We start from the raw sequence: 23,086 nt of genomic DNA on the forward strand, positions 1-23,086 counted from the left end.
CAGTTCATATACCTCAAACTGGTTACTTTAGCATAGCCATAAATAATTTCAGGCTTGGTTTTAGAGGATAGTCTGTAATAATTAGAAGCATGAGGTTGAAGGAGACCTAGGGTTACAGAGATAGTGTATCGTTAAGGATGCTAGTGGACTAATGTCCCTGGTGTGTTAAATTCAAACCAGTGGAATGGCCTCAGTTCATACATACAAAGAAGATACCTTTCACTATATTTGTAAGCCCAAGTGCAGTCTTCAGGGTTCATTTTTACTTTACATAAAATGATAATCTTATAAACCTTGAGAATACAGATATCAGTTTTTCATTCTTAGTAGATCTTTGTGGAGAGGGTGGGAGGGAATGGCTGATGTTTAATTTACTAGAAACTTTGCTTTTCATTGTAAGAGGGTACTTTTTTAACTTGCTTTGTTAAATTCATTTTTTTGTAGTGGAGAGTACACACTAAATGTCTTGCATATCAGCATTTTCATTCTTTAGAAGATGTCACTCTAAAAGACACAATGTGTGAGGGCTTTGGTTCTGTTCCCAGAAGTTTGTAAACATTCAGCATTTGCACTTTAGTATTTCATGTATTATGCTTACCAATTAATTAAAGATTGTGAATAATCACTGGCTTTTTTTTGCAGTACTGGATGAATGCACCTAACATCAAATTATGTTGGAAATAACTACTAGTTTATAGACAGAATTATGTTTTGTCCTCTTGAGGCTGTTCTACCTGTCAGATACAATCTTAAAACACAGATAGTGGATGCAGTCTTCCTGCCTGCTAAAAAGATTACTCTGTGGATAGCAAGGCTGTAAAGGTCTCTGCTGTTAGGCTTTTCCCTTGGTGGCAGCTCTGATGGCAGTTTTAGCATATGTTTAATAACAGCAGAAATGGAAAATTAATTAAGGCTAAGTTATGGGCTCTCTAGTATTGCTGGATAGGCCTTTTTCATTACTTGCGGATGTAAAATGGGATGCAAAGCAGAATCAATTCAGGTAGATTTGAAAACAAACAGTTGTCTCTTTACCTATCCAACACTGCGTGTGATTGAAATGAATTCTTTGCTGCACTTGGAATTCATTTTTCTCTCTAAAGCCTCACACATAATACACTCTGCACGCCCTGTGTCCTAGCCACTCATCCAACTCAGAGCTTCATTCTTTCTGCAGCTTTCACCAGAGGAGGGCTATGTCTCTGCTAAGGAAGATTGCTTTTTCTACACTGCCCAGTCACTTGAGGAGGAGGGGCCAGCTGATGCAGCCCTCTTCCATGCTGAGCTGGCTCTGGTTAGTGGCCCAACTTACCTAAGATTTCTTAAGCCTTTGCATTTTGTAATGAAAGGGGTTGTTTTGTCACTGTTCATGCTTAATTTTTAGTGTTTATTGTCACCAGATTACTCATCCACCATAGTTGGGATGGATTCCTGCATGGTAGAGTCTGACATCTGGAGATTTTGGCTGTTTGCATGAGCTGTGAATCTGGCCTATCATATGTTAGTTGCTGGGAAAAAAGGAAGTATTTTGCAGAGATTTTCAAAAGTGCATGGCTCCCCACTTCTGCTTGCATGCATTGAGTATTCTTTGGAAATCTCACCTTATGTAGAGAAGTGTTCATGTGCTTATTTTGTAAATAAATCTCTTCACCTATATCAGTGCTATGTCACTTCTATCATAATACATCACTTCTCTACCTTGAAAAGTTTTTGAAACTCTCTTTTTGCATGTAAGTCAGTTTTGCAAGGAATGCTGTCCATCTTCAAAAGCTGCCAATGCGTCCTCCTAATAGTGTTCTTTAGACTTCAGCATCAATCAGTGATTATGAGATTTGAAAGGTCAAAAGGTGTTACTTGTATAAACAATGTGGCTTACCTGAGCATTCTGTGCCTTACATAGCCTATGTTACCAATAAAAACTGAAATAAAAAAGACAAAGGAAATAGGACTACCAAAAAACCCCCACCCAAATCCCCCCAAAAAAACCAAACAACCAGAATTTAAATATATTCCAGGAGTCTCTTCTCATGATTATTTGTACTGATCTAGGTCTGATGTTAAAGTTATTTGGGCCTCATTTTCTGGGAACATGAGTATGAAAGTAGTTTCTACTGAACTTAATTCATTAGAAAAAAAAAAGAAAATCAAACAAAAACCTGAAATGAATCCTTCCAAGGCAAAAATCTCCGAATTACTGATTCCAGTATGTTTGCTGTTTTTTTCACATTTGCAAATGACGAGATGATTTTAATAACTTGCTTTTAAACAAGACTACCTGTTTTTTCTTCTGCGGTTTGTTACTTTGCTACAGTAGTTAGATAATAATATTTGCCTTATTCTATTCAGTGAGGAATATGAAGAAGCCAGATTATATGTCCTGTATATAAATATGTAAATATCCTTTAATTAAAGATGTGTTGAAAAGATAAGATTGAAACTTAAGTATTTAAAAATTTGACTTCTGTCTGTGATTCATATAAAAAATTGTGAAAGAACAATGAAAAGGTATGGCAGATAATAATATGGTTGAATTGTCAACTCTGTGAACTGTCTAAATGTGCAAAATACGGGAATTGATTGTGCAGTCACCCAGTTAAAGATGTGTTTGCAGAGTGCCCTCATGAGGTACTGTTTTCCATAGATAAATCTAAACTTACATTCTACAGGTCTGTCCCTGTTCACTTTTTTCAGGGCATAACTTTTGTAACTAGTCTGCATTTTGCAGAGGATGGGCTGAGAGTAAGTTACACCAGAGGAGCAGTTTGAATTAGCTGTTAAGTATTTATGGTTGAGACAAAATAAAAAATGATCATTTGTACCCCAAAACTGAATCAATATGTTCAGTCACTGCAGATTGTTGCTTCTGCTGTTGTTAATCTGACATAATGGATTCATAATATGATTAACCATAGAGTCTAAAAAATAACAGTTAGGTCCCATCTCTGCAGATGGGTACACATGGCTGCTTCATACAAGTTTATGGTATGGTCATGTCTCTGAACTGATTGATCAGTTTTATTAGCATACACTGTTTTCTTGAGCTCTGTCAGGGGAGATTGAATTATAATCAAAGTGGGGTATATGAAGCACCATAAATAAGTCTTTTAGGACTTAATTTTATCCTAGTATTTGAAAGTATATGAGTCTTGGAAAAAAATTTATATTTTGTTTAAGAAAAAAAAAAGGCAAAAAGTACTGCCCATGTCCATGTTTGAAACTTTTAAAAAAATTTTATTTGTCATGTGAGACAGCAGAATTTTTCATATTAATCTTGTTGTCAAATACGACATAGTTTGGAAATAATAAAATATCATGTCATAAATGTTTCTTATATGTGAAATCATTGCCGTTTCCAGAGGATTGGATTTTGCACTCTTTTAAAAACAACTGAACCTATGAAGCTGGGTGGAGGGAACATTCCTGACATTCCTCACAGGTGGCACTAAGTGAAACTCATTATTTTTTCAGTGCTAATTCTTGTAAAAGAAAACTAAAAAAAAGGCCTTAAAAAAATCAAAATATTGATGCCAGGCAGTACAGCAGACTTCTCCTAACATCTCGTACTCTGTTGACAGGCATGAGCCTGCCTCAGCCCTCAAATGCAACTCATTTCATTTGAGACTCTCAATTTATTTCAGATATTCATTGCAACCTCTGAAACTGTAGTAACATGAACTATACCTGGAAGCACAGTTTTTTCCTACTGTGCTGTGCAAATATAACTTCAGTGCAAAACATGGAGTGGAAAAAAAAGAAGGAAAGTGTCAGTCAGTATGTAGCAGCTGAGGTACATGCGTTAAGGATTTATGTGATCTGAAGCTAACAAATAGCCTGGCTAATTGAATTGCTTTTGTTGTTAGGTGGACTCCAGCGAGGCAGATCTAGCAGATGAGTCCACCTTTGAATCTCAGTATTTGCCAGAGAGTGACGTCTTTCAGGCTTCAATGATAGCTCTGCATGGCAGTGCCTGTAGCAGTGAGCTGGACTACAGCTTCGCTCTTCCATTGTCAACTCCCAAGGTAAAAAGGAGGATGGTTTTATTGACAACAAACTTTGATTATACGTGTGAAAAGTCTGTGTTATTAGATATAAATGTTTTATGTCATCCTGGTTCAAACTGCACTATTTCTTACGAGATTAAAGTGCAGTTTTGTTTAGGTAGTGCTGGTGTCCTTCAGACTTCTGTGTTGAAGAGAGAAGCATCTAGAAGGTTGAAAACTTGGATTTGTGTTTTGTATAGCCAGATAAAAGTATGGTGAGCTGTTTGTAGTGTTAAAGCTGTGGTGACCAGTCTGCTACAAAAACTGAATTGTTGCTACTTCAAAGTATAGTAAAGAGTGGTAACACAAAAACTACATTGTTCTACTATATTTTAGGTATGAAAAGCAAGAGTAATTTTTCTTCCTGAGATTTGCTTTTATGCTTCATTGTTAGTAAGTTCGCTAATACATTTACTGTGTTCTTGAACGTAATATTCATAAGGATACTGTAATTAAAAGGATGTATATATGAAACCTCTGCTAATAATTTCTCAAAAGTCACTAAAAGAAATTCTTTAAGAGTATTACAAAGATTAGTATCTTTTTTCTTGCTGGTCACATACCCATGATGATTTGATTTTAGCAGAGATGGTGTTTTGTTTCTCTCCATGGTTTTTCATGCTCTTTTTTTTTTTTTCTTGGCTTAAATCTATAGATTTATCTTGGTAATCCAGAGTCTTCCAAGTAATTTCTCTTAACATTCATCTTTGAAAGAAACACTGTAGGGATTTCTTTCAGGATTTGCATTGTGCTCTTGAATACAGTAGCTACTGCTTTTTTCCTCCACACCTGAGCTCCCTTTATCCCTTCTGGAATATTTTAAGCCCTTATGAGCCACTGGTTGGAAAGCTGAATTCATCTTCTAATGGTTTCTCCTTATCCACAGAAGAACACATTTCTGCTGTGACAATGGGACAGATTGCATTGTTTAACTCTGTAATTGTTACTTAAACGGATTATGCATTTTGCATGCTGAGAAGCATTTTATGAGTTAGAGGCTGTACTTACATTATATGTCACGTTGGGGCTCTAGAAAGTCTTATTTTCCATATTAATTTAAAAGATTACTTCAGTTTACATGTTTTTTAAAGATTATGTACTGACTTCTCAGTGTTCTTCTCTGTGCGCCAGTATGAAGTGGGAGGTTTTCATGCAGTAACATTTTATACTCTGTAGTTTCAAGTTACTTCACAAAGTAAATATAATGAGAAAATCTGTTCATAAAAGAAGACTTTTGAATCAAGTGATATGCAACAAAAATGAAAAGAATTGCTATTCGATGCTATGAGCAATGCAGAAATACTCAGACTTTTTCTGACTGCAGGGCAATTGACAGGTTCTGAATGCCTTTGGTGTCACTTTTAAAACAGGTGATGAAAAAATGCTTAAAGTAATGCAAATGCTCTAATGAGGCCGCATGTTGCTGTAGTTAAAAATTCTTGAAATCATGTTTGTCTTCCAAAATTAGAGCATTGGCTTTTCTGTAAGTGAAACAAAAATAAAAATGGGCATATGCTGCAACTCTAATATGTGTATTTGGCATATGGAATAAATGTTGAGTATGATCTGGATCTTATTTTCATTGATTTGAAAATGGATACAAAACAGACTTAAAAGCAGATTTCCCAGCTGTCTTTGAAATACAGTCCTGATGTTCTGCTCTTCAAAAGGTAGGAAATTATTTCATTGATTGCGTCATGCAGATTAGTTGTATTTAGGCTTTGCTCAATTATCTTCTCAGATGTTACTTAAACCACTTATTTACAGGTCAACCTTTCTTGATGATTATCTGGGGACGGATCTTTCATGTATGCACTTCATGAAAGATGAGAAAAACTAAATTCTAAGTCCCTTGATACAAAACATTGCAAAATATGTAAAAATCATGGGAAACATGTTTTCCCCACTTGTTGGAAAAGAAGTAGGAGGATTAGTAGGACCAGTGAATAACAGCTAAAACAGAGGTAGCCATTCTCGTGATTGTATTTACTAAATTTCAGAGAAAATCCCTCATTTTGGTACAGAACCTCAAATCCTTGATTATCCTTCTAATATCTGTTGGCCTACATGTTTTTAAAATTACTTACTGTGAAAGCTCAGCTAGAGAATATTTGAAGATTTTTTTTAGAAGGTCGTGATTATTGAAATCCCTTAAATATTTGAAGTACAGTATCTTGGAATCTTGAAAATCTAAACAAATTTTGTGTAGAGAACTTAATCATAGCATTGCAGTTGTAATCGATACACTTGCAGTAAGTACTAACTGCTGAGCTTCTGTAACTGCAGTATTGTATTTCATTGTTGTCATACTTCAAAACCTCTATGTTCACTTTTTGCTGAGATTTGACCGCGTTTTCATGTTTCTCTCATTGTGTGGAAGGTATATCTAAATATGTTTCTGTTGTCCCTCAAACAGGGTTCATTACCTGCTATGCGAAATCCAATCTCACACACAGAGCCGAGATACCAGTTTATTCCATAGTTGCTCAAAGATGGGTGCTAAGGGGTAGTTCCACAGAGTTAGCACACCACACAAAGGAACTGCAGCCTATTTATCCTATTACATGATTAGTAAAAACTCATCTAATTTTACACTCATTGGTCTGTAATTACCATTCCACCTGCTGTTGGTTAGTTATATTTAAATTGGCCTCACTTGCTGTGTAAGTTATTGCACATGCTCAGAGGAGAGGGGGAATTTTTTTGGTCTTGAATTGAGTCAGTGATCACAGTCCTCCACTGTCACCTTTATCTCTCCCCTGGTTTCCACAGATTTTTGCTGACTTCATGTTTCTTGGGGAATCATCCAGCCTCTGGCATCTTCAGGGGCAGGATGCTCCCCTCTCATCGGTCTTTATCTCCTCTTTAATGGTGAAGTGGTTTGCAAGGCCTGGATCATACCAGGTTTACACAGTAGAGCCGCAAAGGATCGGGCTTACACAATGGAGCCAGTGATTAGTGGTCCTTGTGCTTGATGAGAAACGTTTGTAGGGGCTACAAGGCTACATTTCTGCTCAGATAAATGAATTATTTGATTGCATGCTTATTGTCTGAGCTTCTTGAAATTGCTCTTTTCTAGCTAAGTGTTTTGAGAGTAAGATCTTGGTCTTGCAACGTTCTTCCACCTGAGAAAGACAATTGGAAGCTTTTAATTTTTAATAACTTGGTGGAGTTATGTCTAGTTTGAGAATGTGTGAGTGGGTGTTTGCTGAAGTTAGTGGAGAGTCATTGATGAATTAGAATTCTGCCTTTAGCAGTAACTTAATTGCATTCTTTCCGAAATTTTAAAACAGAAGAAATTGTCTGAGGAATCAAGTAAATTTTACAGTAAAATGCTTTAGGGATCTGCTGAAGACACTGATGTTACCACAGATATGTTTAAATTCTGTAAATTAGCTTCTGTTTAAGATTTTAGCGTGAAATATATTTTTTAATTATACTACAAAAAATTTTGATTGTTTTTTGTCTCCTGTGCTTAACAGTCTGCTGGAGAGGAATGTTCAAATGCTACAGCTGCTTTCTGTGTATTTGACGAGAATCTGTATGACATGAATCTGAATCAGAGAGTGAGAGAGCAAAAGTCTATAGTGGGCAGTAGCCCGGAAACTGCAATTGCTTTTACTGAAAAGGATCTGCCTCTGGATGTTTCGGATATCAACCAAAATGAAAGTGAAAACAGAGCAACGTGGCCTGCATCTCAGACAACTGCAGAAATTGCACAGAGTACAAGCCTTGCTACTAGCATGCAGCTTGATCCCACTGGAAAAGTAAAGATTTTATTATTTTAAAAAAAATAATAATTAAAGAAATATACAGAAAAGCCAGGTTGTACTATAGAACCTCCTACAGAAGTTGGCAATGGCCAACAGCTGTGTATGATTCTTTGATTATGAATGTCCATCAGATGTGGTAACTCACATCAAAACTTACAGATTTAGACCTATCCAAAACAGGAGATAATTTAAAGTATCAGGATAGTCATCTCCCAGAGACTGGTGATACAGGGGTACATAAAAGCTGCTCGTACCTCATAGCAGTAGATGCTGCAGGATACAGTGTACCTGGGCAAGCCAGGGGGCTTTTTTTATCACCTGTTAATATACACAGAGGTGTAGGCTCAAGGTGGAGGTGGACAGCTTCAAACCACATCTAGGAAGCCAAGGGGGAGTGGTATGAAAGTCTTGCCATCCTGATGTTTGCATAGGCCTGTGCCGTTTGGCTCACAAACTGGCCTGTGATGCTACAGTGTGCAAACATAATATTCCTTTACATGACAGTCCTGTTTCTTTTTTTCTTCTATTCTGTGATTTATTAAGAAATTCTTAGAAGAGCTTCAATTTCTTACAAGATTTGTTACTTTAGCATTGGCAGATTGTCAGACATCTGTGGTGAATGAGTTTGAGAGCCCTTGAATTCATCACACTAATTTTAAGAGTGTAACTGATGTCCGTAAGATAAAAGCATACTTTGTGCTAGATTGGCTGTATTACCTGAATGAAAACAGAAATGTCATGTATGTCAGTTTGATCTTTGATGGACTGACTTTACCAATGTGTCTGTGCAAGGAATCTGAATTAATTATGCACCTATTTTTTTTGTATGAGATTAGTTCAGTCAGTATGTACAACCGTATTTTATCTCTGTATTCTGAACTTATATTATTTTCTCTTGTGTTAGGACCAAGTGCTTTTAATGGAAAAGAGGTGCCCAGTATCTATGGAGGGCAGTTCCACAGCCCCAAATTCAGTCAAAAACATGTATGAGAAGACTATCACTATTGCAAAAGGCAATTCAAGTCTAGGTAAGGTAGCTAGCATTTTTTGTAACCTGTTTAGGATCATGGCTTTTATGTTTTTCGTATATGTTTTCTGTTTTGTTAGTAAAGACTAAACATATTCCTTTTAGTGGTGATTTGCGGAAACAGACTCTACAGCTCCGAGAGTTATAAAGCAGGCATGCATACTCTGGCACCGGGGTGCAAGGCACTTTCTCCACAAAGCTTGCACACCCCACCCCACCCCCCCAGCACATTTTACCAAAGACTTACAGAGTGTGTACACATATATTCATTGGATTGCATAACACAAACATACATATGCATAAGTAAAGCTGGGTTAGTTCTAGAGGCTGGTGTCAGCAGTTTATGTTCTCCTTGCACCTGCGCATTGCCTGTTGGTAGTTGTCTTCAGGGGTCTTTTGGAGGAAGGCTTGCAGTCTTTCTCACCTTGTACTTTTCCTCTGAGCATGTGCAGATTCTCTTAGCCAATTTCTTGAACAACAAGAGTGGTTTCAGCTGGTTTACTCATTCAGTCTTATCTAAAAGTACCAGTTTATCAATTTCTACTGTCCATATGTGGCTATCTATTAATTACAAAGACTAAACTAATTAGAACCCACCTGCTTTCAAAGGACAAGAAACATATTTTTGCTGAACATAGTAATTCTTGGTAAGTTTCCACAGAAAACTGCTTTGTTTTGATGAACACAGTAGCAATAGCCCTTGGTAAGCTTCCACAGAACATTCAGGGCAAGCAGGATTATTAAGCAATATTCAGAAATCATTATAATTTGCTATAAGTAAATAAGTTGCAAAGTAGGTGGTCATTTCCTTGTATCAGTGGGGAAAACATAAGAGAATATTAATCCTTTGCTGCTCTTACCCTCTTTGTCTGTGATGTCAGTGGATCAATTTGCTGTCACTATGAACACAAAAGTAAAATGTCAGTCTCACTGAGTTAGTTGTTTGTTTTTTTTTCCTGTAAAGGATTTTAGTCATTCCTAAAAGTTAATACAAGTTTAATACACTGTTTTTTGATATCCATATGTTTATATAATATAGCAGAAAAACTAGATATAGCCAAGGGATGCTGTAGAAAAGCACTTTGGTTAAAAAGCTACAGACTAGTCTTACAAATACATGTGAACACAAAACGATCTTGCTTTCTGATGATGGTGAAAAGGGTCTAAACAAGCTGTTCGCTTCCTTGTTACCTATTAGTATCTTAAGTGCCTCAGTATTTCTGAAAATCAGATAAAAGAGACATTTAATAGCTATTATTTTTAGCTCAATGATATTATAATTTGGTAGAGAATTTCAGAGTTTTGAATATCTGCAGTCTGCAACTTCCTGAGCATTCTGACTAGAGGCATATTTTTGAGTGAATAGTCACAACAAATGGAAATATTTTTCAGTGTCCTCCTCTTATCTCTGGTGCGGCCCTGAGCAGTGTGAGGGGTAGCACGGGGGTAACATGCTCCCAGGTCAGTGCCCAGAGCCAGTGCATGGGAGACTTTGTGGTGGGAGGCAGTGGTGCTCCCCTCCCAGTGTGTTTCATTTGCTTTGGTTTAGGTTCCTAGTGCCATTTCTTCCAGCCAACTGCATGTCCTTGAAGACTCTCTGGTGTTGGTAGCAAAGGAGTTTGTGTGGGCACTGGGTGTTTGCATTCACTCTGAAAATTCTTTAGAGTTTATTGTCCACAGAAAGCACCTTGAAAGCAGCCCATGGGTCCCTTGTTCATCAACAGCTACCACTGGAGACTCCCTCACTGTTCAGAGGTGGGTAGGGTGATGTGATGCTGTAATTCAGTGGGCACTTCCACCTGAAATAGTTTGCCCTCAGTCATGGCTGGGAGCTCAGTCTGCCCCGTATCACCTTCTCCTTCGTGATACAGCCAGCCTCCAAACTGGATTGGGAATCAGCCTCCCCAGCATACAAAGTTCTAGGCAAGGCTGAGTGGGTATAAGTTTTGACTTTCATTGTTAGGGGGTGCTTGGATAACTCCTGCCTTTACTGGCCTCATTGCCAGGCTCTACAAAGTGCAGGTCACAGTGCAGTTCCAGGCATTGGGATTTTGTTAAAAAACCTTTGTTTCCAATAACCACTTAACTCAGTGAAACAGTGTTTTTCATGTGTGTCTATGAGTATGTTAAGTGCAGTGAACATACAAAGCAAATTTCAGTTCAAGGGTAATACTGCATAATAATACAAACTTGGGGTAGGGTGCATATGTACAGACTTCACATGCATAAAAGACTAGCCTCTCTTGTATACATACTACGAATGTAAATAATGCTTTTTCCTGGCTTTTGACTGTAATGTTTTTCTTCCAGTCTGTATGTGCTCTGGCCTGGGAAGCTGCCTGGGCACAGTGACCAATTTACACACATGACTGCACTGCTTTTAACTTTCATTTTTACAAAAGGAGCTAAATCAAGAGCTCTGAATGATGTTGAAAGCTGCAGCTGCATCAATTATTTCAGTTGAGAACTGGCACTTTTTTTTTCCTTTTAAATGATGTCACCCATAGCTTGCAGCAGTTCTTCAAATACAGCCGCAGCTGGAGCTCTAACCTTTTCATTGTGATTTTTAAAAGGTAAGAGGATGGAGCACCCACATGCAAGAGCTGAAAAGCCCTTGTCCTGTGTGATTCATTTGGCAACTTGACAGTGACATTTGCATTTTTAACCTGAAACTGTAGCTGTCCAAAGTGTGACATCAGCCTTGCAGATCTGTTGTAATAAGAATATCAGCATAGAAACCCAGGGTGATGTTTTTCTAAAGTGCTGTTACACTAGCCTCGGTATTACTACTGTTTGTTACTGGCTTAACCAAGCAGGAAAGTTAGGTTCAGAATTTCAAACCACATTTCAGCTGTTTCCTTCGCAGTTTGCTTTTTTTGTGCACACTGCCTGTATTCTGGTGGAGACCACTCTTGCACATTCAGATCTGACTGAGTAACCTGTGTGAGCAGATCTGTCATGAGATGTTCAGAGGAGTATGTGAATGTAAATGCTGGGGCATTCCCCTCAGGACAGTACCTGTAAGTGCCATTTGTGATGTGCTCAACATTGTAATGTTATGAATCTGAGGGGTAGGTGACAAGCAGTTTACCTCTTCTTTTCCTAATAGCAAGGCAGTACATCAGTGGCATTGCATGTCTGATACACCCATGTTTAAATTATGCCTGACCATAGCTGTTGTCATTACCTAGCAAATCATAAATACAAGTCTCCAGTCAATGATAACACCATATTCTTTCATCAGTTTAATATAAAGTGCCACCATGCAGATGGGTTTTACAGTTTTTCCAAAAGATAAACCTTGATTTTCTTATACCAAACTAGGGAGGTGCATGTATTCCTGTGTCTAAGAAGCTTATTGGGCAGTTCTTGCTAGTCAGGGCCACCTTCTCATACTTTAGAGACCTATCTTGATCTCAACTACAAGTGGGTGTGAGGAGCCAACACTCTTAAGTGATTTTTATTTTCTGGAAGGAGTCCTAAAAAGCACAAACTAGTATCTGGATTAGTGTTGTTCTTTAAATGGCTACAGTATTTTATTTTTGTCTCTGAGAAGGATATATAGGCAGATGTTTGTATGGTTTGACTGAGTCTGGGTAGCCTGGGGCTTATACCTGCCTTCTAAACTCTGTTCAGCCAGTCTGTCTCTCAAGGTCTGAGGTCACAGAGTAGAGCGTTCAGTCACTTGTCTTTTGTAGCCATGTTTGTATATAAATGGTTAGAGTTTTTTCATAGTCAGTATCATTGGAGGTTTTGCTCTGGGTGGCTATCATTTTCCTTGCACTCACAGTCTGGACAACAAGGTAGGAGCTTGCAAACACACAACTGCACTTGCTAGCCTGACGTTTACATGTAAAACCAGGAGAACACAGAGTTGGGTAGTCACTGCCTCCTTCTCCAGTAGATATTTCTCTATAACGCACTCTTACTTCAGTGGCTTCATCTTGCTAGTAAAAGAAAGCTTCCATGTTAGCACACAAAAAAGAATGAAAGGGAGTTTGACAGTATTAAAAAGTGTTCTGGCCCTTCAGTTACCTTTCCATTGCCTTAATGAAGAACAGGTTTTCCGGGAACTGTCATTGGGGTTGATTTCAAGAGCATCAACTCCCCTGGAAATAAGTGACAAGTCATGCATGTAACTGTAGTCACAAAGACATGTGAAGCCTAGCACCACAAGTAAGTCTCTATGGGGGAAAATGGGGAAAAAGACTGCTGTGAAAAGAAAGTAGAGTTAAATGATGTGTATAAACACTGAAAAGTAGTGTCCTGCTGTGCCACACGTGGGGTCGTGGTGTAACTCAGGTAGTCCACTGTATCCATCAGTAGCGTGCAGGCTCTCACAGAAGTGAAGATGCCCTTCTAGGCCTACACGATGGCCCACCTAGGAGAGCAGAAAAACAGCCACTATCTCAGTGGGATCTGATTAAGGCTTTCTGTTGAAAATAAAAATGTGGTTGTATTGGCCCTATGCTCCTAATTAACTGTTTAATTATTTGACCTCCTTTCCAAAGAGACCCATCATAAACTAAACTGAAATGTGTGAACCATCCAGAAGAGTGGTAAATTTGACTTAGAAAGCAATAGGTTTACTTTGTTTACTTTCTGCTTAGATTTTCAACTGACTTAGGTTTTTTTATATTGAGCATGTATGTGAAGTGACACAAGGTAAAGTAACGTTATTGTGATTGTGATTTGTAACTGCTATCCCCTGTTGCAAAGACAGAAATGCAGGGGGGAGTAAGAGCAATGTTTATAGGCTTGCTGGCACTGTTAGGTCAGCTGGCTGGCTTACCTTCCCTGTGCCAGGTTACATTTCTTTTTCTTGGCACACAGAGCTGGGACTCAAAGATACTCTGTTTCATTTGTTTTTCACTACAGGGATGACGGTAAGTTCCAATAAAGATGGCTCAGGAATGATAGTCCGCAGCATCATCCATGGAGGCTCGATAAGTCGTGATGGACGGATTGGTGTGGGAGACTGCATCCTCTCCATTAACGAAGAGTCAACCACTAACTTAACCAATGCGCAAGCCCGGGCTATGCTAAGGAGGCATTCGCTCATTGGACCAGATATAAAGTAGGTAAAGCTAGATGATAAATTGTGATAGGAAGAGGCTAATAATAAAAATTTCATTATTTATGCAGGTATTCTAAATGAAAATATTTTTTGTTTTTACAACATGAATTTACCTTTAAGTTACAGCTTCAGATGGATAATTCACCTTCAGATTACATCTTCATGGGTTTGAAATATAAAATCAATTGTGTGAGAGACTTCGGATGTTCTTAGAAAAGTTATTACTGTCTTCAGTAATCATCATCATTACTACCTTGCCTGGTTTTATTGAAGGAATGGGATTAGTTAGAGTTTTGCATTCATGGTATGACTTTTCTAAAGAAAGTAATGATTTCCTCAAAGTGTTTCTCAAAGGTGGACTGTCCTGGCCATTGCACAAGTGATTTCATTTGATGGAGATCTTTGTAATGGATTATTGTTTTAGCTGCCAGTCAGAAAGTATGACGCATGATGTTAATGCAGAAAAATAACACTTAAAACATTTTCAGGACATCTGTGACAAACAATAGAAACAGTCTGTTTTGTGAAGTCACAAATTATTAGTATGTATGAAGGAGCTGTTCTGGTGCATAAATATCTTCTCTTGGGAGTACTACTTTAAACAGTAATTAATACAAGTTTCAGAAAATTCACCTCCTTTGTGAGACAGTTTCTTCTCAACTTCAGTCAACTTAAAGAATATTAACCTTCTCTTAAAGTACAATTATTTCTAAATGTCATGATTGTGAAGTTAACTTTGCCTACATGCACCATCTAGAAATGAGGGTGTTTCTAATCTTGTGGATGGTGCTCTAGACACACCAGTGCTGGGTTTACAGCTCTAAAAATCTATTAGCTGTTTTTCTCAAACCCATACTGACATGCATTGGGTCGATCTGCAAAAGGGATTAATGGAGCTGTTGGTAATAGAAGCCTCATCTTATTTAAGAGAGTGAACTTGAAAAGGATATCTCAGTGCCTATGCAGTTCCAGGTAACACTGTTTTCTGTTAGTTCAAAATGGAATGCAGGGTGTTCTGTTCTTTCCCAGAAGTAATCTAACTGTGAAGGGACCTGGCATTTTGTGAACAGGTGAACACATCTTCACTGTAAGTGGTAGTTTTAATTGTCTGACTCATAGCTGTCATACATTTAGGATTATGAGTTAATGTAAGCTTGTTTAAATAATGGGATATGCTCATGTAATAAATAACCTTATTGTCAATGCTGTCATGAATATGAGCAAGTCAGTGTTGATTAAATGTGACATTGATTATTATTGTAGGCTTTTAAACTGTATTATAATTCTGACTTCCATGACTGAAATTAGTTGGAATGTGCGCATGCATGTGTGTGTATGTCTGCTTAGATACACAAATGCTACAGCACTGTTCTTCTGTGAGGAGTCTTTTATTAATGCTGTAGTTATGTGATCAAACACAGATGTGTTTGCTATTTGTGCTTAGCCTTTTATAGCTGCTGCATTTTACACTATGTGAGTATAAGTTTTGTTTTGTAGTCTTAGTATTTTGCAGATATGTCAGAAATACCAAGTCTTAGACGTGAATATTCAGGTCTTCCAGAGAAAAGTGCATCCCCTTTTCTGAAAGATCTCACAGAAAAGGGGCAGTTGCTATTCATATTCTTACTAAAGATATTTGTCTTTCATTTTACATTTATGTTCTTCAGTGCATTCCTGTTATGAAGTGAAGCAGGCTTGTGTACCATAAAACTGAAAGACCAAATCATTCGGTAGCTTCTAAAGGAGTCTTGGAAGTATAAGGACAATATTTTTGGGCCTATGTAGTTTTGATCGAAAACTGATAAGCATAATTAAACTTTTCTGTAATTTTAACCTTCAGAAGCAGTACAGGATCCCAGAAAAATATGATATAATCATGTGGGTAAAGTCCCAAATCAGGAATTTGGAGATATGGAGCATTATCTCATCATAGTTCTTGTTTGCTCAGAGGGATATGCAGCTATATAGATGTCATCTCAGAGCCAATTTGGTGGACCCCCTTGCAGAATTTGTGATACAAGAGCCAGCATTTCTAATAAACAAGTTGAGTCTCTTTGATGCCTTCCTTGAGAACAAGGGTGCACAAACACTCAGGTGTGGCAATCAAGATATCATTCCTCTTTATCCATACAGGGCTGCAAAGTTGGGACCTTAACTTTTAGACTGAGATTTTTTTGGGTAGCAGAGTGCCCCAAAAGGTGCTTAAGCGAAAGTATTTTAATTTCAGAGCTGTATTTCAGTGGCAAACATTATTTTCTGATAAAATGTAATAAGATGTCCTTGTCATATAAAGGCTTTGTTTTATTTTATTAAAGGAAATTTAATTTAGTATAGTTCAAGAATCAGCAATCTGAGTTTCAGACCTATGTATTTAATTTTTCCTCCCTTTGTGTGTGGTAAACCAGATGTGTGGTCTTACCAGAACGCACTCTATTTCACTTCTCACTCCACCTTGCCAGGAGCTCTTATATATCTGTTACAGTAGCCAGGGATTTGTGCTCAGCAGCAGCTGCTTGTAACATCTGTTAGATAATTACAGAGCTGAATCAGAATTCACCTGCCTAAAGTGTGGGAATGAATTCTTGATCAAGAAATAAAAGATAGATTGCAATTCCATTTTCCAAGATTGTTAATAATCACTGCTATAGACAATAATAGAGGAGATAATTTCTGGGGGAGGTGTATATGGAGCAGAGGTTGGAAAAAAAAAAAAGAAAAAGAAAATAAAAAAGGCAACTTTTAACTATGTTAAGTATGCCTCTCACATTCAGCATGAGACACTGACAGTTGTTAACACCATTGTAAAAAGATGCTGCATCATATGCTTCACATTCTAGATCTTCTCCAGCACCTGCTGATGATCAGGCCCTCTGTTATGTGTGAGTATTGGCGATTCAGAAACTCATTATGGCTCTGTGTTGCAACGTGTCTGTAATATCATTCCATGCTTTTATGACATCCATAGTAATGTCAGGGATATATCCAGATATAGGTACATATTCTCTCTCTCTCTCTCTTTGTGTGTGTGTGTGTGTGTGTGCATGCACATGTGACTGCTCATGTGGATGTGTATATATAGATTTTTAAAAAAAGTTATGAGTGTGTGGGTGTGTATATATGTGTGTATATATATGGCTTTAAACTTGAAGATTGGAGCATACTTCCTAAGACTGGAATGAAAACACCTGTATTCTAAAAAGTCATTGCTAATATTTTAAAATTTTATATATGACAGCCGCTCCAGATGTACTCAGACCGCGTGTGTGCGTGTATGTGCACGTGTGTTTACAGGGTTCACTGCTAGAATTGGCATGAGTACAATGTACTGATATCTGGATTAATCTCAGTGTCATATTTTCTGTGGCACTTACATTTTACTTTCTTCATGTATAAAAACGTTCAAATTAGACCTTAAGTGTTAATGACAGTAATTTGTCCTGAACATTTTCCATACTTTGTTATTTGGTTTGTTGGTGTTCAAGATTTTGTGTGGTTGTTCAGTCAAGCATGTGATAAATGTTCCTCTGTACTGCATGCAGTGTTGTGTTTACAAGATATTTTCATATGTACGCCCTTTGGGTGTTTCCATTGTCACTGCTTTCATTGCTAGTGCATATCTCTGTGGGGAGGAGGGTGGTTGTAGCTCTCAAGAAAGGAAAGCTGAACACTGTCTTCTTCAAGCTGTACAGCTGTGAGAGGAAATTATGAAACTCTGCATATACTTTCCCTTGAAACTGTTGAACTCTTAACTTCTTTTGCAGATACGAAATGCAACACAGTAGTAGAGCAGTCATTTACTTGTTTCCTGTTTTCTGTGTCTTTGCTCCTATTTCCTAACACTTGTTTCTCTTACTCTTTTCCCTGTGACCATATTAAGGCAATTATCATTCCCTTTTGTATATGAACCATTCAGGTTCCTGGGTGGATTTTTGTTTCCATTTTACAGCACAAGGGTCAACAGAGTTGACAAGAGGAGCCCAACACCCTTCTTGCTCTGGGCCCCTCATCATCCTGGTCACATGCTGAGCTGTTCAGGATGATGCTGGATGTCTTCAGACCACACTGTAACTTCCAGTTAGTGAGCTACAGTAGCGATGCAGCAAGCATTGGATCTGATTAACTGTGGAGTGTCTGCTGATGAAGTAAGAAACAGGGAAAAAATACTTGGCAGATATAAATCCAATGTCTTCAGTACACTCTGACTTTGCTGTGAGTTACAGAAAGCAGGAACAGGACAGACAGCCACTTAGCAAACATTTCTTTCTGGTATACGTATTTCCTAAATATTTACATATATATTTTTATAGCAGAGCTAGATTTTTGTATATCTTTTCATTTCAATAGTAATGTGCAAAGGGGAGAGAGGAGGGCAGTCACATGAGTAATACAGTTCATCTAGTAAGAGCAAGCAGGGAGACCTTTGCAGTTAACTGAACTTTGAGAATCATTAGCAAGGAGAAAATGCAAAGTCCTACACAGAATATACCTTTTCATGCATTTGATCTATGTAATTTAGTTCTATTTTCTGTGCTATTTTTTGCAAAATGCAAGTAAGTGTTCAGGTTTGTATTTATGAAGTGCTTAAAATTAGGCAATTATAACTATAGGTAAGCACTAAAATAGAACTAATGTAATTTTCCAAAGAGCTAAAGTGTAACACCTCCCAGTGATACTATCTAAATTTTAGGACATCAGTAGAAATCAATTAGGTAATTCTGTTGCTCAATTTTAGATGCATTTTTAAAAATGGCAGAATGAACCTCTTTTCTTCTCGGTTCCTATGCTGTGCACAGAAAGGAAAGCTTACCTATCTAAGAGATCTTTTGGAAGGTTTGTAAGTAGCATATAAGACAGTTTGAGGGCATCCTTCGAGCTGTACCTTTTGAATGTTCTATATAATGAAAAACAACAAGGTATCCCAGAAGCTGGGGAGCATATAGTTTGCCTCTCCCTTAACTGATCTGTAACAGTGATGTTGCACAAAAGTATGAGACAAGAGCTACTGCCCTTGGACCTTGGGACCCTGCATAATCGTTTGCCTTTGCTTCTTGCACAAAAGGTCTAGACGAGAGTTGAAAGGTGTTGGACACTGTGATTGGTGATCACATTCTACATCTGGGCATATCTGGTTCCTTTTTAGGAGCCTGCCATTCTCCTTTCATAAAGGAGATTATCCAAGTCTTCTAGCCAGCAGAAATGTTACTTGCAATTCTGGTTTCTGTACTGCACCTGTCAAAATGTCAAGGGAAAATGCAGTATTTCCTACATATTTTTGTAGGGTGATTGATGAATTCGATTGGGATGAAACTGATGAATGTAACTGGATGAATTATACAATTTGTTTCACTGAAATGGAGCTTGCACATCTCACGGTTTTTGTAGAGGCAAGGTATTCTTATGGGCTTACCTTCTGCAGCAGCATTTGCCCTGTGAGAGTTTTGTGACCATAATGCTAGCACTTTACTATTGTTTAATGCATTTGGAGTTGGAGATGTCTGAGAAGTAATAATGATTATTTTCAAAAACTCTTTTCCCTCTTGCTTCTGTTGATTTCACTGATAGGCCTTGGCAGTATAACTGCTTTGTATCTCATGTGTCTCCCAGTGCTGGAATGCCCTCAGGAAAGACAGATTAGAGTCAGTGACCTTCTGCTGAGTGTTTGTTCCCTAGTGTATGTTAATTCCTCAGCACGTCAAAATGAAAACACTGTGTCAAGCACATAACACTTGTGTGTTTGAAAAAAGGCCAAAGCAGAAGAGGGAGGAGATTTAAGGAAGAGATAAATCTGGTGATAGTAAGTATGATTTAGAAATGATCCTTAAAAGAACAGGAGAGTTCCTCTTGTTCAGCACCCTAGGCACCTTCTTAATGACCATCTTTTGCACTTTTCTAGATATGATAGATGTGAGAGAAAATAGAGAACGTGTTTGGGCACAGACAAAGAAAACAAATCACAATGATTCTTACAAAAATTTTGGTAGAGTTTTTTTGACAGCATTAGTCGTATGAAAGTCTGTTTGCTCTGCCTTTTGCTGCTTGCTGCATTCAGCAGAAAAGTAATGAGGGGGGAATCAGTGACAGTCAGGGAGTGACAGACAGGAGAGGGCTTCAATTAAGTGAGAGACTCAGAGCTGAAGGAGTCTCTCCTCAGCAGTTTACACGTCCTTGTGGTCAGGATTATTTTTTTTTCCCCTTGTGTGTTCTGTGGTGAAATATGAACATATTTCTTTTAACCATGTGATGGATGGGAAGACGTTTTTTTTGGTATGTTCTTTTTCCATTAACCTTACTTAGCAGACTTAAATTTGATAGCTAAGTTGCTTATTGAACAGCTACAGTTTTTATGAAGAAAAGCATTGTTAAAAGAGGACTATCTAAGTAGTCATGTTTAGATCATGGTGTTATTTTGCCCATAGAGGGAAGATTTTTGAGAAGTCTTCTTCATGCCTGAATCTTTCTTCCTTTTCTTTGTTTCCCCTTCCTCAGTCTATTGGGCCATTTCTGTTTCTGGCATTACACCAGGGCTTCAGGAGTGTGCATGTCATTTGACTGGTGAAACATGACTGACTGAGTGTCCCAAGCTGTCTGGAAGTGCATGTGAAGGGGTGGAAGAAGGAACTGAGCAGGGAATTTCTCCCTGCTGCATAAGCGGTATGCTGGAACACACCTTTATGTCCAAAACCCTGCAGTATTTTTCATTGAAAATGTAGAAACCTAAAATAGTTACATAACCAACTCAGAAAAGCATAAAGCCTTCTTCTAGCCAATCTACAGAAGCATTTTCAGCCAGCATTTAGGATGGTAATGGTGCTTCACACCTCACAGATCCTTCAGTGTTTGTCTTTGCACAAGGAATCTCTGTTTTGACTGAAGCTAGATTTTCTCTGTTACACCATTTTTTCTATTCAGGTGACAATTAAAAAGGAGTGGCCAGCCATCAGAAAATTATGTGCTGTTCAGCTACCTAATTTGACCATGAATGTGTATTTGTTGTGAAGTCACAAAGGATTCATATAACTCCGTATTCCCAACACACCAGCACTGTGGCTTTGAAGTCAATGACTATGTGAAGAAGTCTTGAGTGGTTTCCTCATATCCACCACTCACACCCAGCAAAAGTAGAACCAGCAGTCCTCATGCTACTTTAATCATGTCCTATTCTATTGCAGTATTACGTATGTGCCAGCAGAAAATTTAGATGAGTACAGTGCCAGTTTGGGACAACAGACAGAGGGAGCTGTGCCACTTGAACTTTTACCTTCACATACTGTCAGGTGAGTCTAAAGACAGTGTTTTCTCCCATAGGGCTCTCAGATACACTTTCCATACACTTTGCACAGTTCAGGAATGTATAAGTTTTTTTAGAAGAGCTGAAAGATGGATGTTTTCTTCAGACCACTAGCCATTACAATAAAAAGCTGTTCAGAATATAATTTTTGCTTTGGCTAGTAAATTTTTCTGGCATTTTTAACAAGGCTTTTTATAGGTGTTTGATCTACCCAAAAAGGAGATTGAATACTGCCTCATCCTAAACTTATCTTAAATACCATACAGTCTGATTTATGTATCATCACAAATACTCAGCACTTTCAACATGAGAATTTGGCATTGATAGTCTTTCCAGAACTTATATTGGAAAGAATCTTGAGTTTCAAAAGTTCATTACAGTTATAGGCCAAAATATTCAATGACTAACATTTTTGTTTTCTTGAAATGAATATCCAAAATTTTTGAATGCCGCTGTTGTAGCTTCTTCCATTTTGGAAACAATAAATAATCACCTTCAGCTTTGATTTCATTCTAATACCAAAATGCAGAATCTTTTTATTCTGTGGTTGTCAGTTGATAGCAACTTAATTGCAGAGACAACTGGACAGGGAATCTGAAACACAGTATGTATTCTAACAAGACGGCTGAAAAAGAAGTTTGTTACATGAACCCTGTTTACAGATTCTAATACTGGCAGGGTGATCTAATACATGAAATTTTGCAGTGAAATCTAGTGATTATGTGGTTTCTTTAAAAATGAACTGCATATTCTTGTTCATCAGCAGGGAACTCCCAGAGCTTCCAGAACGTGAAGAGGGGGAGGGAGAAGAAAGCGAACTTCAAAATGTAGCTTTCAGTAACTGGAACCACCCCAGAAAGTAAGTGCAGATCTAGTTGCACAGTATAAAAACTCATGTGAAATAGAAAAATTTTGAAACCTGTAATACATTTTAAGAGAAATAAAAAACTAGTATTGTTGCACTTACATATATTGTGCACTGCAGGAGTAATTCACTTTTGATTTTTACTGCCATTGGGTTAAATCCATTCAATCTAGCAGTTTCTTTATTGTGTTCATAATTTATTTCTATAGGCTGATTGTCTGGGAGCCAGTAAGAAGGTTGAAGAGAAGGATTTGAAGTTTTGATTAGCATCTAAAATAAAGAGAACAGCAATATATGCAGATTTTTCTGAGCAATTCAGTAGATAACACCCACTGAAAGACAAAACTTTACAAAGATGAGTTATTTCTGAATGTTTTTAAGCCACTGTGCAAATCCGGGTGTCTTCAGTGTGCAGCATTGTCATAATCACAACAGATTTTCATTTATTTTGCTCCTTGTTTTGTCACAACAGGGTTGAACTCTGGAGAGAGCCTAGCAAGTCACTGGGGATCAGCATTGTTGGAGGACGAGGGATGGGGAGCCGCTTGAGTAATGGAGAAATGATGAGAGGGATCTTCATCAAGCACATCCTGGAAGACAGCCCAGCTGGCAAAAATGGAACACTGAAAACCGGAGATCGTATCGTGGAGGTACCAGCCGAGTGCCTTTTGCTTGCAATACTGCCTGCATCTCGGGAGGTGCTGAGATGAATATGCAGTCTTGGGCTGACAGCTGTGTAATTGCTTCAGCTGGCACCGCTTGAGCCATACAGCGTGTAGTACCATCTGCTGGTGTTTGTGGGCAGACAGCTTTAAGTTGAGTATACAACCTAAAGCATAGATGACTCTGTGAGCAGGGATCTACAAAGCCAGCAGTTCTATCTGCCTGTTTTAAAGCCACCATGTGTAGGAAAAAACTTTAGTTTGGTGCAGTTAAAAGGTTTTACCTTTGCATGTTGGATAGCAACAGAAATGGCCAGTGAATACAAGTTATGGAAATAAATGCCAACCTTATTTCCC

At 38.0% G+C, this 23,086-nt stretch overlaps 1 protein-coding gene across 15 annotated transcripts in view; it reads left to right on the forward strand.

Moving 5' to 3' along the window:
* Positions 1–23,086, forward strand: part of MPDZ (multiple PDZ domain crumbs cell polarity complex component) — an 89,052-nt gene that overhangs the window by 35,979 nt on the left and 29,987 nt on the right. For 9 of the 15 annotated variants that reach the window (XM_026866355.1, XM_026866357.1, XM_026866361.1 and 6 more), the window contains exons 17-25: positions 1,175–1,291; positions 3,858–4,016; positions 7,520–7,804; positions 8,715–8,838; positions 13,716–13,914; positions 16,752–16,793; positions 21,084–21,188; positions 21,966–22,061; positions 22,540–22,717. In XM_026866355.1, coding sequence (XP_026722156.1) covers positions 1,175–1,291; positions 3,858–4,016; positions 7,520–7,804; positions 8,715–8,838; positions 13,716–13,914; positions 16,752–16,793; positions 21,084–21,188; positions 21,966–22,061; positions 22,540–22,717 — 1,305 coding nt within the window. The remainder of the gene's footprint in view (positions 1–1,174; positions 1,292–3,857; positions 4,017–7,519; positions 7,805–8,714; positions 8,839–13,715; positions 13,915–16,751; positions 16,794–21,083; positions 21,189–21,965; positions 22,062–22,539; positions 22,718–23,086) is intronic. The other 6 variants (XM_026866359.1, XM_026866369.1, XM_026866356.1 and 3 more) reach the window with 5 other exon arrangements.

This window comes from Athene cunicularia, assembly GCF_003259725.1.
Source record: "Athene cunicularia isolate RWA chromosome Z unlocalized genomic scaffold, athCun1 chrZ_part2, whole genome shotgun sequence".
Taxonomy (NCBI): domain Eukaryota; kingdom Metazoa; phylum Chordata; class Aves; order Strigiformes; family Strigidae; genus Athene; species Athene cunicularia.